At 38.2% G+C, this 14,948-nt stretch overlaps 1 protein-coding gene and 2 non-coding genes across 17 annotated transcripts in view; all 3 read left to right on the top strand.

Annotated features, from left to right (window-relative positions):
* The window catches only part of SYNJ1 (synaptojanin 1), a 107,943-nt gene extending 99,148 nt beyond the window's left edge, over positions 1 to 8,795 (top strand). For 9 of the 15 annotated variants that reach the window (XM_027773956.1, XM_014589909.2, XM_027773959.1 and 6 more), the window contains one exon: positions 5,758 to 8,795. In XM_027773956.1, coding sequence (XP_027629757.1) covers positions 5,758 to 6,558 — 801 coding nt within the window. In that variant the 3' untranslated portion in view covers positions 6,559 to 8,795. Of the gene's footprint in view, positions 1 to 3,018; positions 3,044 to 5,757 lie in introns of those variants that run through there. The other 6 variants (XM_027773965.1, XM_027773964.1, XM_027773960.1 and 3 more) reach the window with 4 other exon arrangements.
* LOC114008799 (U6 spliceosomal RNA) lies at positions 2,232 to 2,339 on the top strand. The gene has a single exon (XR_003550300.1). It is a non-coding gene; the product is annotated as a U6 spliceosomal RNA (small nuclear RNA).
* On the top strand, positions 2,565 to 2,672 carry LOC114008804 (U6 spliceosomal RNA). Its single transcript, XR_003550303.1, has one exon. It is a non-coding gene; the product is annotated as a U6 spliceosomal RNA (small nuclear RNA).
* Positions 8,796 to 14,948: the final 6,153 nt, after the last annotated feature.

The following is a 14,948-nucleotide window of genomic DNA, read 5'->3' as shown; positions in this document are numbered from 1 at the left end:
GTCTGTCTGGCGAGCGCATGCACCTTGTAGCCAAAACCTCTCCAAAAATAGAAAAAAAAAATATGACATTGGCCATGTCCCTTAAACATATTTTTATGTAATAGTTTGCGTGTTTTTTTTTTTTTTTAAATATACTGGTACAGTCAGCTAATTACAGAAGTTAAAAGTTTATGTGTCTACATGGTGAAAAACAGATATGAAAGTGAAAAAGACTCTTGAAACAACTAGAATATTGTTAACAATTAACACTACTTAGACTATTAGGTCACATTTGTAAAAGCCAAAGAAGGCAATAATAGGAAAAAAAAAAAAAAAGTGTTCTCTTAAGTTGATTAATACCAAAAATATTCTACATTTTTTTGACTCAGAAAATTAAAGATGCTGAAGATATGTAATAATGGTAGATATCCTGCAAAGAATAAACATCCCCTGTTCTTCTCTCTCTGCCAATTCATTTTTTTGTGTATGTCATAAATTTTATTTCTCTGTTTCTTGTAATGTATACTATTATGTTTTCAAAATGTAGTTGGCTGGCAAAAAACTTTCAAACTAGCCACTTTGAGCCTTCTCTACCTGTTTTAGGGGGACCGTTTCATAGTAGAAAGTGTACCTTAATTCCTAAAACTCTTTCATGGTTGAAATATTCTTAGAGTAATATTAAAGTGGGCACAGTACCCCTAAACCCTTCAGAAAGAGCAAACTGTCCTAAGATTGCATGACATCAACTTGGGACACGCAGTGCTACAGGAGGAACATGGCATGGCTGCCCACCAGCATCTTCTCAGAGCATTCCTTGTCTGACTCCTGGTTTCTGTTGAAATGAGGATGGTGATTGGGTGGCTGACAGCACATGCCTTTCATGTGGCCTGGTAGGTCATGCTCTTGAATCCTGCCATGGTTGGTTTATCAAAAATGACAAAGATAAAATTGTTTTTAAATTCTAAATTTTCTTTTTGCCTGATACCAGATTCCTCTGAACATTATATATAAGAGGTATTCAATAAATTCATGGAAAATTAAAAATACTTCAAAGATTTTTCTTTTTTGGCACTAAAATAAACTCACATTTTTTTTTTTTTTCATGAACTCTCATACACAGACATACTTTTCTGTTTTTGGAAGATAAGAGTTTTGTTTATGTGTAGACTGGGAAGGGTCACAAAGTGGTTACAGTTTCCTCAGGGAATTTACAGGGCTGGGGGACTGAAAAAGGAGAGGCTTTTTACTTTTTTGTACCTTTTACTTTGAACCACAAGAATACTTATTTTAAAATGTAAAATTCTCTGAAGTAGCTATAACTTGAAAAAATACTTAGTGTCTTCTAATAATTGAATATTAATAATTAAATATGGTAGATTTGATATTTTGGTAATGACTTGAAATAGTTTTGGACATTTAGTAATTTTTACAAGTCTTGATTAATCGTCCCCAAAATCTACAAAGTATTTAAAGCATAAAAACATACATGACCCAACTTTACTTTTTTATTAATTGTGTTGTTTGACTCTAATTCTATATAGAAAACTTATTTATTTCAACTATATAACACATCATGTGTCTTTTATAAAGTATACAAATGTCTTTCTTCTCTGATTTTCAACATCTTAGTCTTCTGATTATTAGCTATTTCTTTTTTATTATTTCATTTTTAAACAACAAAAAGTAAAATCTAGAACTAGTAAATTGAGAGGTGAATTAATAATAACCCTATCATCCTCCAGAAAAATTGAGTGATACAGAATAAACCTGGATCCTGACCATTTTGTTAAAACCTAATTTTCATACTTAGGCAGCATGGTGCTGTTCTGTGCACTTTTTTCCTAATACAGGTATTCATAGACTATCTCAGGGCTATCTTAGTATGCTCGAGTTTTCAGATGAAATACCACACACTGGATGGCTCAGACAACAGAAATTTCTTCTCTCACAGTTCTGGAGGTCAGGAGTCTGCGATCAGGGTGCCTGCATGGTTGGGTTCTGAGGGCCCTCTCCCTGGCTTGCTGAAAGTCATATGCTCACTATCCACTCACATGGCCTTTCCTTTGGCGTACACTTGGGAAGAGAGAGTGAGCAGGAGCACACGTGCACACAGCTTTCTGGTGTGTAGATACATAAAGGCATTAATCCCATTTCGGGGGACCCACCTTCATGACCTCTTCTAACCCAAATTATCTCCCAAAGGCCCTACCTCCAAATATCACACTGTATTGGGGGTTAAGAGTTTTAGCATAGTGCTCGCTTCGGCAGCACATATACTAAAATTGTGAACGTTACAGAGAAGATTAGCATGGCCCCTGCGCAAGGATGACACGCAAATTCGTGAAGCGTTCCATTAAAAAAAAAAAAAAGAGTTTTAGCATATGAGTTTTGGGGGGACACAAACATTCAGCTCAAAGCAGACTGCTTAAAATATTTTAGAGCTTTGAAAACATTTGGAATATTAGTCTTAGAATAACAAAACTTTGAACTAGTTAGTAATTAACCTCAGAAGTAAAGTCAAATTATCTCCCAAAGGCCCTACCTCCAAATATCACACTGTATTGGGGGTTAAGAGTTTTAGCATAGTGCTCGCTTCGGCAGCACATATACTAAAATTGTGAACGTTACAGAGAAGATTAGCATGGCCCCTGCGCAAGGATGACACGCAAATTCGTGAAGCGTTCCATTAAAAAAAAAAAAAAAGAGTTTTAGCATATGAGTTTTGGGGGGACACAAACATTCAGCTCAAAGCAGACTGCTTAAAATATTTTAGAGCTTTGAAAACATTTGGAATATTAGTCTTAGAATAACAAAACTTTGAACTAGTTAGTAATTAACCTCAGAAGTAAAGTCTAGAGCCTAATTCTACAAAATTACAAAAGGAACTGGAATTGTCGTTTGGACTTATGAACAACCTGCAAGTATTGCTGCTCTTGGATTCTGTATGTGACAATAAACTGGATGATTGAATTGTTAGGGTTGCTGGTCAGATTGTCCTCCTAACTCTTTCCTTTAATGTCTGTGTTCCCTTTCTCAAAGCAGGAGCAACCTTCAGGGTAACAGGTATCTGACTATTTATCAATCATATATGTGCTTTTCATCTGTCTCAGCACATTAGATGTATGAATCTTTGGCTTCATACATCTAAAGTTTCACCCATTTTTAAAACCACCTGTCCACATTAATAAATTCTATTATCATACCATAAAACCTGCTATTTTCTTTTTCTTAGTATTTTGTATTTTTAGGAACCATTTTAGTTGTTCTTGCTAATGCTTTACCATTTTTTTTGCTTCATTTTAATGCAAATTAACAAAACTAAAAAGTATACCTTTAAAAAGGTAAGGCCTATCTGGCAAAATCAGATTGGTTCTTGGTTTTAATTACATAAATCAAGCATAAATGGTTATGTAATTAAACCATTTTACAATGTAAGTGGCATAATCAAATCTATTATGTTTTTCATTTGGGAAATAATCTTTTCAAACAGTTTTGGTAGCAAAGTTCTTTTTAGTAAAGAAGGATTGATGATTTAGAAAAATGAAGGTTAACATTATCTAAAGACCCAACACCTTTCTCAGTAAAGATACCACCAGTGTTAAAGTTATCCTCACAAATCCTGCATAGATTATAAATCAATCCTAATATGATGAATGGTGGTGTGGCTGTCATTGTAATTCAAAGTCTGATTGGGAAAAATGATCCTGTTCTATCAAATTAACTTATTTTGAATTAAATTTTTTTCTCATGTATGAAAATAAAGATATTTAACTATATAGAATTTATTTAGCAGGTGCCTATAATTCTAAGCTAAAGCAAAGCACAGAACTCTTTTTTTTATAATGCCTATATTGTGGACTCTTGTATCTGCTGTAGCAGAATCTGGTCCCAGACTCAATCAGATATTTTCATTTTATTATGTTTATCACAAATAATAGAGAGATTATTGTTAATTATAATTTTATAAGGTCTAAAATAAGTTTTTCTCTCAAGTACATTTTCATATACAGGTCTGCTTTAATACATTTAGAATATACCATCTAAAATTTCCGATGTGTTTACTCTTTAATTGTGAACACATTTCTTGTCATATTAAGTTTGTCTGAAGAAAAAAATATACTTGTTCATTCAATTATAAAGTATACTGTGGGAACACAGGATAAAACAGATACTTGGAACTTACTCACTTGAGAAGTTATCTGCTCTATTTCCTTTTGCAAGTGAATAGCCTTTCCTATTCTTAAGCACTAAGTCAGTGTTTTATAACATGGAGCTATATTTTATTGGAACTGTTGCTCTTTTTTTCCCCAAATATATTCCATGAAAGCTTAATAATTTTGCTGTAACAATGATCTAAGTTCATTTTGGATAGCACTCTATTTTGTTACAAGTCTTGAGTTGAAATTCTTCTTTTCTTGTCCTTTCCAATCCTAAAATTTTGTTTTCTTATCCTGAAGTTGAGATAAGTGTCCAAGTTTTCTACCCTAGTTTTTAATGTTTACTTTTTAAAAAATTAATAATGAAATGTCTAATGAGCTAGTTTGCTCATCATGAGGCCAGGATCGTAATTCTTTTTCCCACCCGAGCAGTTATTTGGCTGTGCGCTTGCCCTTGGCTGTGTCTCCCTCCAGCCAGCCTCTTTGTGAAGTAGGCAGAAAGGGATATGGGAAAAGTGCAAATTTGTTAGGACCGTGAGGTTATTCGGAACACTCTATCCTAACAATAGCTCACATAGCAAACTCTGTCACATAGAAAGGACTGTACACTCTGGGCATAGCTCCGTTTTATTTATTCATTAATATTATTTTTTTAAATTTGCCAGAGGGTTCATGTGTGAGAGAGCAAGAGAGGGAACGAGGAAGCACCCACAGTGGGGTGTGATCACGCTGCAGTCCCTTCTCCATTTCTCCATCTTGTGGGAATTTGGAACATGTGCTGGCCTGTTTTTCAAGTCATCAGACTGGTATTTGAACTGTAGTTGGCCGTGTGGGATCCAGCTCCCTTAACCACTAGGCTATGGGACTGCCCTTCATTTTGGTTTTAGAATTAATATATCCCACTAGAAAACAGTTTTCCTGGTTTTTTAATAATCATTGTATTTGGTTATTAATAGCATAATTTGGGGACATTTTTACAAGATGAGGAAGATTGATTAAGGAAAAGTGTCACATTATTCACAAAGTTTATTCTACAAAGGAGAATTTATATTAAAAAATAAGAACTCTTTGAAAATTTATTTTTCTGAAAAGGAAAAGATGCAATCTTCAGCTTATGAATACAACTATACTAATAAAACGATATTTTATCTGTAAAATTGAATTTTCATAATACCATTAATTTCAAATGAAAATATATTGAAAAGAACAATGAAACCACATCATCATCTTAGACGGGTGTTGGGAGTCATATATATTTAGCATTAGTTCTGCATATGGGTTTCCTAAGTTTGTGTTAAAAATATAGAACTGGGCATTAACAAATGTGTTAATTCTGTGCAGTTTTCTTTACCATCTCAAAATTTGCATGAATGAAATAAATTCTGTCTATTGAGGGATAAAAAAGTGAATTTAGTAAAAAGGATTTATGTTGAGTAAGGAGTTAAGGGTAACATTTTAGCTAGCTCTTCTTTAAACTACCAGAGTTAACAAAATATAAAAAGCTGCTTTTTAGTTTCTAAATTTGTATACTAGCTCAAAAAAAGGAAGGATAAGTAAGAAAGATTAGGGAGTAGGAAGAGTCAATATAAACTGATTATTCAATGTTCTCTTTATTTTCTAGGCAAAAACAAATGGAGTCCAAGAAGAGTCAAAGAGTGATCCATTTGAAGATCTGCCATTTAATCTGCTTGCTATATCAAAGGCTCAGCTATCTGTTCAGACATCACCTGTTCTAACCCCAGACCCAATGAGGTTGATTCACTTGCCTTCTGCAACACAAAGTAATGATAATACTTTGAGTTCTGTAAGCTGCATGCCGACAATGCCTCCCATTCCAGCCCGGAGCAAGTCCCAGGAAAACATGCGAAGTTCTCCAAACCCATTTATTACCAGCCTGACCAGCACAAATCCTTTCACCGACAGGACCCCTGCTCCTGGAAACCCATTTAGAGCTGAGTCTCAAGAATCAGAGGCAACCGCATGGTTCTCCAAAGAAGAGCCTGTTACGAACAGTTTGTTCCCTTCTCTGAAGCCTCTTAGTCTTACCAGAAGCATGCCTTCATCTTCACTTGATGGCTTTAAGGACAGTTTTGATCCACAGGGCCAGTCTACAGTAAAAAATAGCAACCCAAAAGGATGGGTAACCTTTGAGGAAGAAGAGGACTTTGGTGTGAAAGGGAAGTCAAAGTTAACTTGTCCACAAGACGTACCAGGCAGTCAGCCAGGTTCATTTTCTGGCCCCAGCGTGACATTTGATGATGACTGGACTAAAGGTACAGATGTTTCTTTCTGTGCATTGCCATCAAGAAGACCACCTCCACCTCCTGTCCCTCTGCTCCCACCTGGCACCAGCCCTCCAGTAGACCCTTTCACAGCCTTGGCATCTAAGGCGTCACCCACACTAGACTTCACAGAAAGATGATGTTGAATGACAGAGGACAGTTGTTTTCTAGTTTTGGCAGGGTAGAGCCAAAAGAACAGGGCATTAGTTATTCATTATGTGCAATAAGTAATTGTTAAGTGCACTGATATCCTCTTAAATACCACTGTTTGATGTGTACAAAGTTGGAATATGTGTATATTGGAAATAAGGAAATATCCTTCACTTTATTAACTGGAGACTTGGTTGTGTTTCTCTTCGGATGAATAGGAGACAGTAGTAGCCCCAAAAAGTGCTTACAACAACTTTAGAAATATTTAATCCTTTTCAGAAATTCCTTGTCAGTCTTTTCTGAAAGATCTCTAAAGGCCTACATGACTTTAGCTGACATTACTGCCAGCCTTTTCATAATCGTTAACAATTGGTATTTATGAGTGTTTACCAAAGAGCTGCCAAAGTTATATAGTGAGCAGAGTTTTGAAAGACATTGCTTTAAAAAAAGGTTGTGTGTGTGCACACATATATACACATGTGTATGTATATATATATATATATATATATATACACATTTACATATTTATAAAACTCATCATTTAAATTCTAAGATATAACTCAGACTGAATTTTGCCTAAAAGTTCTAACAAAGTCCTTTTTTCAGTATCTCATTACCAAAAAGATGGCTGTACATGTAATTTGGACATTTCCTTGACTTTATTTCCCAAACTAGAATAATCTCACTACAGAACTGGAATTTTCTACCATTCCACACCCTGCCCCTTAACCTTGTTATTTTCCACTCTAGCACCTCCATATCCTTTTCTCTGGGAGGAGGTTCTTGCAGCTGGAAGCAGCCTGTTCTGTGGTGACTATCACATGGAGAATACACTCGCCCTCTTAGAAAAGCACTACGGCCTTATATACAGGAAACGCACATTCCCCCAGGTTCAGTGAGAAATATTAGAGCAGAATGTGCTCTCTTCTCTCCAATTAAGCTCCATGTTTCCCATTTCCCAGCCACACTTTTCTGTTTGCTGCTTTTGCTCTGGAACTTCGCTTTTAGCAGGGAAAGCAGCCATCCTCAGAGTACATAGGGTTGGGGATGAACCCAGCTTATGTTCTCTGCCCTATTACGAAGCTACGTGACACATTTATGATGCTGCTTTAAGGTTTTAGAGGCTGTACCTCAAGTTAGCTGTGGATTTTGTCTCCTGCACTGCCGATACGCAACTGATCCTGCTTTTATTAATTTTTTGAGAAGTACACAGAATTTTTACAGAATGTAGTATTTTGATATCATTAAATAAAACAATTAGAAAACTCCTTGAGCAATAGTTGTTTTGTTGTCAGGTTAAGTTAGAATCATCTTTACCCATTAAGACTTATATTCATTTATGTTCCTTTTATATAAAGAGTTGTATATGTCCACCTAAACTCCTATGACCACATTAAATCTTTAAAGAAGTACACTGAAGGAATATTTAAAAAAATGACTAAGAGTATGTAAAACATAAAAGCACAGCAAACTGCACCGCACTTAAAACATAAAGCAAATCTATTAGAGAAAAGGCACTTTTCTAAATGCTCAAATGTTATCAAAATACTATATTTATAGAAATAATCCTCTCTGTTAACAGCCAGGACTTGCTGTTAGAAATAACTCTTTTGAGTTTTATATTGTGCTTTTGAAGGTTCTAATCATTTCAGCAGTAGTGTCTTTTAAACAGCAGTATTACTATAAGCAGCGTGCTTCCAAATGTGAATTAACTTGTTGGAACTGTGGCTTTAACATCTGTGTGGTTAGTATATATGGTATTTGCTCTCCATAGCAAAGTAACCCATTGTTCAGTAAACTTCAGTAGTGCACATTACAGTTCTGTGAGCGATGTTTCCTATTAACTATAAACTACTGTCTAGAATATACATATCAGCAGCAGCTCAGCCTTTATCAGGAAAATTTTATTTGGCAAGTTGCTGAAAGTGCACAGAGTTATGAAGGCTGAAGGTATGCTGCAAGTAACTATCCATTATTCTGTGTATTATTAAATATTTACCAGTTCTGTTACAGACAGCAGAATTAGACACTAAGGATCTCTTTGTGAATTCTTTGTTCTCTATAGTAGATTGCTGTTTATATGTAAGAGTTTTATTGCTTATGTGGCATATAATATTTATAACTATATACTTTATAGAAGTTCAGTATTAAAGTCAGTGGTATACAGACATTCTGTACATATCCTGTGAAATGTGCTGTCATACAAAATAAATATACCTGTCTTTACCATGCTGACTATTTTGTTCAGAAGGGAAGAATTTTTCTCAGCCATTCTCCTTGTACTTTATGTGTACGGTACAAATTTAGTGACATTAGGGGAAAAGGTTAACTCTGCTACATCACCTTTTTCATTTATCCATATAGTTCTTACTCTCAAAGTAAGAGCTAATATATTCCAGGGCTACTAATCGTGATTAAGAAGTCCATGGACTTATCCCATAAGAAAGGCCCTCATTGGGACCGGCAGTTAGCGTAATGGCTATGTCGCTGGACTCCCACGTAGTCGACCGCGGTTCGTGTCCCGGACCCGGCGGCTTAAACTCACGCCGGGCACGTGTGCGTGCGTGCCCAGGATCCCAAGAGGAGAATGGAGGAGAAGGGATTGCGGCGTGGCCATCCCCCCTGGGGGGTGATTTCTCGCTTTCTATCTCCCTGTCTCTTTCTGTCTGTCTGGCGAGCGCACGCGCCCTATAGCGAAAACCTCTCCAAAAAAAAAAAGAAAGGCCCTCATTCAAAATCTTATTGATGGGGTTGGCTCCGTGACACAGCAGGGATGCACTGCTCAGGAGCGTCTAGATCTCACACAGTGACCATGTTAAATCCCTGGCCTGGTCAGCCTAAAACATATCAGGCACATATGCAAATACCCAGGTTCAATGGGCTAGAAGACAAGGAAGGGGATCGTGATGTGACCAGATTCTGTGGAAGGTACTCATCTCACCTCTCAGTCTCTCTGTCTCTGTGTCTCTCTCACATTAATTGCACATGCTCTATCATGAATAAAGAAAAAAAAATCTTGTTAGCTTGAAAATAACACATGAAGAATGAATGATTTCCTCATCCATAACAGAAGAAACAAGTGGGGGGCAGGAAGAAATTAGGACACATTAGACCAAAAAAGAGACTGGTGGGCCAGCAGGTGGCCTGTAAGTTAAGGCAACTGGATCCCATAGGCCGACTGCGTTTGGAGTTCCTGCTTGAAAATCACACTGGACATGTGTGCATGCATGCCCCAAATCCCAAGAGAATGAAGGCTAAGGGACTGCAATGTGACCATCCCCTTGGTTGGTGATTTCTCACTCCCGCTCTTTCTGGCAAGCTCACACACCATATAGCAAGAATTAATAGCAACAAAAAAGACTGTCTAAGAAAACCCAAATTAGAAGGCCAACCTAGTAGTTTCTATGAGTCTTGCTGTTTTTCAGTCCCATATGATTGATATTCAAAACAATAAGCTGGGTTTTTAAATAATTGACTTAACATTCATTAACCTTTAATTAAGAAGTTATAGATACAGAATACTAGACTTTTAGAAAGCATTTTAAGATGATAGTAGATTTATGTGCAGTTATAAGAAACATTCAGAGAGATCTCATATACTCTTTACACAGTTTCTCTCAGTGGTAACATCTTGCACAACTATAGTACCATAGCACAATCAGGACATTAACGCTATACAGAACATTCCATCACTACAGGATCCCTCATGGTCCTTTTCCACTCCCTTCCCATCTTGACCCCCTTCCCTCCCCCCCCCAATCTTTAAACTCTGGCAACCTCTCCTCTATTCTCTATTTCTATAATTTTGTCACTTCAAGAATGTTATCCCGGGGGGTGGGGGGGGCAGCAGGTGGCATAGTGGTTAAGGGTGCTGGACTCCCATGTAGCTGAACACGATTCAAGTCCTGGACCTGGCAGTTTGCTTTCTCACTTTCCTTCTTCTCTCGGTGGCTTTCTTCTTTCCTTCCTTCTCTCTCTCTCTCTCTCTCTCTCTCTCTCTCTCTCTCTCTCTCTCTCTACCTCTCTGGTCAAATTAAAAATGAATAAATGAATATGACTCCCAATGGAGTCATATGTTATGTAACCTTTTGAAATAGGCTTCTTTCACTTGATGTAATTTTCTGGAGGGATAGCTTGGTTATATCAATAGTTTTTTGTTTTGGGGTTTGTTGGGGATTTTGTTTATTATTATTACTCTGTGGTATGGATATACCACAGTTTATTCACCCATTGAAGAACATCTGGGTTTCCAGTTATTATAAATACATAAAACTGCCATGAATATGAATTTTCATTTCTCTGGTTCAATGCCAGGTAGTGCATTTGCTTGATCATATAGTGGTGTCATGTTTTGTTTCAAGTGTGTTTATTCCATGAGAAATACAATGCACCTACCTGTCTTGATACCACGATTTACCCCCAGCCTCAGCTGGTCCTGGGTCATGGGCATGTGTGTGTCCAGCATACTCATGGAGGTCTCTAGCTATGAACCCAGACCCTTCTCATGTGAGTCATCCTCAGGTCATTGCATTTTACCACTGCACTACTGTCTGGCCCTTGAAGTTTTCAAAAACTACTGAGCTATTTTCCAGAGTACCTACCATTTTATATTCCTACCAGCAATGTATAAGTGATCCAATCTCTGTGCATCCTTGCCCTCATTTGCTATTGTTGATATTTTTTATTTTAGCCATTTAATAGTGGATATTACATTGTGGTTTTAATTTGCATTTTCCTAATAACTAATGATGTAGAACACTGTTTCAAGTACTTACTTGCCATCTTATATTTTATTCAGTAAGATGTCTGTGTTCTTTTGCCTATTTTCTAAATATTTTCACTATTTTTTTAACTGTTGAGTCTCGAGGGTTCTTTATGTATTCTAGATACTAATCATCCTTTGTTGGATACATGGCTTGTAAATATTTCTCAAGCCTATAGCTTATTTTTCATCTTCTTCATCAGATTCACAGCCAAATCGTGAGTTCTACAGGTCTAGAAACTACAACAAGGGTGATTTATGTATACTAATCAAACTCACAAGAAACTGATGTATAAATAAAAATACCAATTTATTAGTTAGAAAAATGCCTGACCCTATCAAGGATTAGCAAACATATGGTGAAGTAGGAACTCATACACTGTTAGTGAGAAAATACACTGGCACATCAACTCTAGAGAGCAATTCAATGATGTCAGATAAAATTCATATACCTTATCAGCAAGAAATTTCTTTGTCTTCTAGACAAACTAGTACATGTGGAGCTTAAGATTCATTGTGTATACGTGAAAGCTAGAACTAAACATTCATAGGGCAATGGAGTGGCATATTCATGCAGTGGAATAGTATACAGCAGTGAGAATAAGTGAAAGAAAACCTATGAGTAAATCTCATCGTGGAGACATAAGGCGAGTTACAAAATAATACAGTAAGATCCTATTTATATAAAACTTAAAATAGTCAATATATTCTTTAGGGATCCATGCATGTGTTAACGGTATAAAAATGTGCGATGGAAATATAAACACTAAATTCAAGTTTGCAGTTTACTTCTATAGAAGAGGAAGAAGGGAATGGCATTAGAGAGAAATACTTGGCAGCTTTAACTGTATGTTAGAACTAAAAAACACACATGCACACATAAATTTGTCAATAGAGTAAAATTTGCCCTTTGATATCCAGCAGCCATCATGAATGACCTATTAATTATCCAGACTAGGAAGTTCTTCACTGGTGGATTGTTTGAATGGATAAGATGTCTGTTATAGTTTGAATGTCTCCCAAAATTCATGTATTGAGCCATTGTAATGAGATTAAGAGAGCGCAAAGTTGATCCAATTATGATGTTGTAAGTGGGACTTTGAGAAGAGATTAGTGACTGGGGGAAGAGATTAGAGATTCAGGTGTTTAGGGGCTACCACCACTGAGTCAGGAAGATTTATTTGTTTTTTAGATGTTTGCCATAGGGTTTGTGTGCTTACTGGAGAAAGATGGTGAGAAATAACCCTCCGGCGGAGGTGGCTACTCCACAATCCTTTCTCCTCCACTCTCCTCTTGAGATTTTGGGTGCACATACACACAGAGAATTTTTCAAGTCACCCATCTGGGACTTGAACCACACTTTCAGCCATGTGGAATCCAGCTGCCTTAACCATCATACCACCTGGGTGGTTGGCCCAGTTAGGTAGACTTATAAGGAACCACTTAAGGCCTTGCACTAGCTTACTCTGCTAGTGCCTTGTTAGGAAGGAATCGTACAAATACTCCTTAAGGTATTCCTTAACCGTGCAACCTAAAAAGTGAACAACTTTGTGTAGTTTTCTTTATGCATCTATTTAAATTCGCTTTGTCCTTTGGTTTTCTCTTATCACACTAAAGGCATGCAGAAGTCCAGAGACACAGACTAGACTATGCTCAAAGTTCTATCCTCTGTCATTTTGTATTGCCTTAGAACTTTCCAGCCATCAGAATCGTGAGTCACATAAACCTCTATCTTTATAAATTATGCAGTCTAGACTATTTCTGTAAGTACTGTAATAACAGGCCAAGCTAATTTCCTTCACTCTGGAAAAGCAATAGTACCTAAAATACTCAGAGAAAATCCCAAAATACACAAGACCATACCAGCTGTCATCTATGTTTTCTTTGAATTCAGAACCCACTTGAGAAATGGCAAGATAACAGGCATGTTTTACGACTGCTTAAGCCACACTATGAAAAAGCTAAAATAGGATTGTCAGACATGCCCTGCATGAGAAGGACCTTACGAAAACATTGAAAGGAATAAAGCTATGAGAACTGCAAGTACCAGTACTAACAATGATGAAAGAAATGGCACGTGCTTGATCTGTGTTGATTTTTCACCAGATGAGTAATAAACTACATATTTAAACAAAACTGGGTGGTCAGTGCATGGATGTTTATTCAATGATAATGATACTTCTCAGTAATGGCATGCCCTATATATCCAGGGACCCTGTAATGTATTAGTTTGTGGATATGTGGTTCTCTTTTATTTAGAAGGTATACTGTAAACTCAATTTTAACCGGAAGTTGGCTTGATGAATATGAAACTAGATTCAATGGAAATGGGAATGACCTTATGGCTAGTGTTAAGGAGCTAAGAGAACATAATAGCCCTTTCTCTGGAGAGACGATGATCAATCAGATCACTTCTGTCTGTTCTAGGAAATGAAATGCCTCAACATATCATTTCCTTTCCCTGAGCTCCAGCCCCTCCTGTGTAGTTATCAGTCTTCACATGAGGCTCTGGATTTGTTTGGGGCATTGGCAGACCTACTGTAACATGCTACAGTCACACAAACACTCCTTGGGATGCAGTTTCAATGAAGAGGACCAAAGTTCCAATGTAACAGAAATATGAAGTAGCAAGTGTTTCAAATATTTAAATCAACTGTATTCAGCACCACCCCTTTCAAAGAAGACCACATACGGCCTTGCCATTAGCTTGCTGTGTTAGTGCTTTGTTATTAAGGAATCGTGCAAATACTCAAGGTATTCCTTAACCAGCCAACCTAAAAAGTGAACAACCCTGTGTAGTTTTATGCTTTCATTTAAATTTGCTTTGTCCTTCGGTTTTCTCTTACCGCACTAAAACATAAGCCCCTTGAAAGCAGTGGCCCTGGATCTGCCGCTGTATCACCGGGCGTCTGGAAAAAAGAGTGTCTGACCCCTGTGGCCGTTCAGGAAGTTTGTTAAGAGGACAGATGGCAGGATTCTCTAGACCGGAAGGACCGTGAGGTTCCCGGAAGTGGAGACCAGTAGTGGGCTAGACGCTGCGGTTTGGAGCTGTCGGGAAGACACGGCGGAGCTGGGCGCCTGTGGTGTCCACCCACCCATTCTGACCTAACAACCCTCCGCGTCAGCCCACCCTTCTCCCTGGATGGAGTCTCGGTCCGAGCTAGTCCGCGCTCCCCTCCCGCCCCTAGGTTTGTGTTAGACAATTGTCCGTACAACAGCAATTCCAGGAGCAGTGCTCCTCAACACTGCTCCGCCGGACCGGCCGGGAGCCGCGGTCCTCGCAGACTGTACGGAGTGTTTCCGCGGCAGCAGCTGCGTACTGAGATAGGTCGCTCCGCGCACCCGTTTCCCCACCCTCGGGTTCTGACCTGCAGCCGGCGGCCCTTCTGACTCTGTTTAACCGTTGCTCTTAGCAACAGCCACTTCCGGGAGTTGGTGCCGTTTCCCCCCGCATCGCTGGCGTCCTGGGCCGGGGTTCCGGCCGCTGAACAGCTGTCCGCGCGTTCCGGGTGTCGGCCCGCAGGCTGACCTCCGCGGGCAGGGCCTTCCGTGGGCCGCGCAACCAGACCTTCTTGTCGCCCCAGCGTCTCGGCCGCCCCTCGCCGCCCTGGGCCCGCC

The sequence above is a fragment of the Tupaia chinensis genome, unplaced genomic scaffold (genome assembly GCF_000334495.1).
Source record: "Tupaia chinensis unplaced genomic scaffold, TupChi_1.0 Scaffold000392_1, whole genome shotgun sequence".
NCBI classification, from domain to species: domain Eukaryota; kingdom Metazoa; phylum Chordata; class Mammalia; order Scandentia; family Tupaiidae; genus Tupaia; species Tupaia belangeri.
The sequence above is the reverse complement of the archived record's forward strand: the minus strand, read 5'-3'. Positions and strand labels throughout refer to the sequence as shown.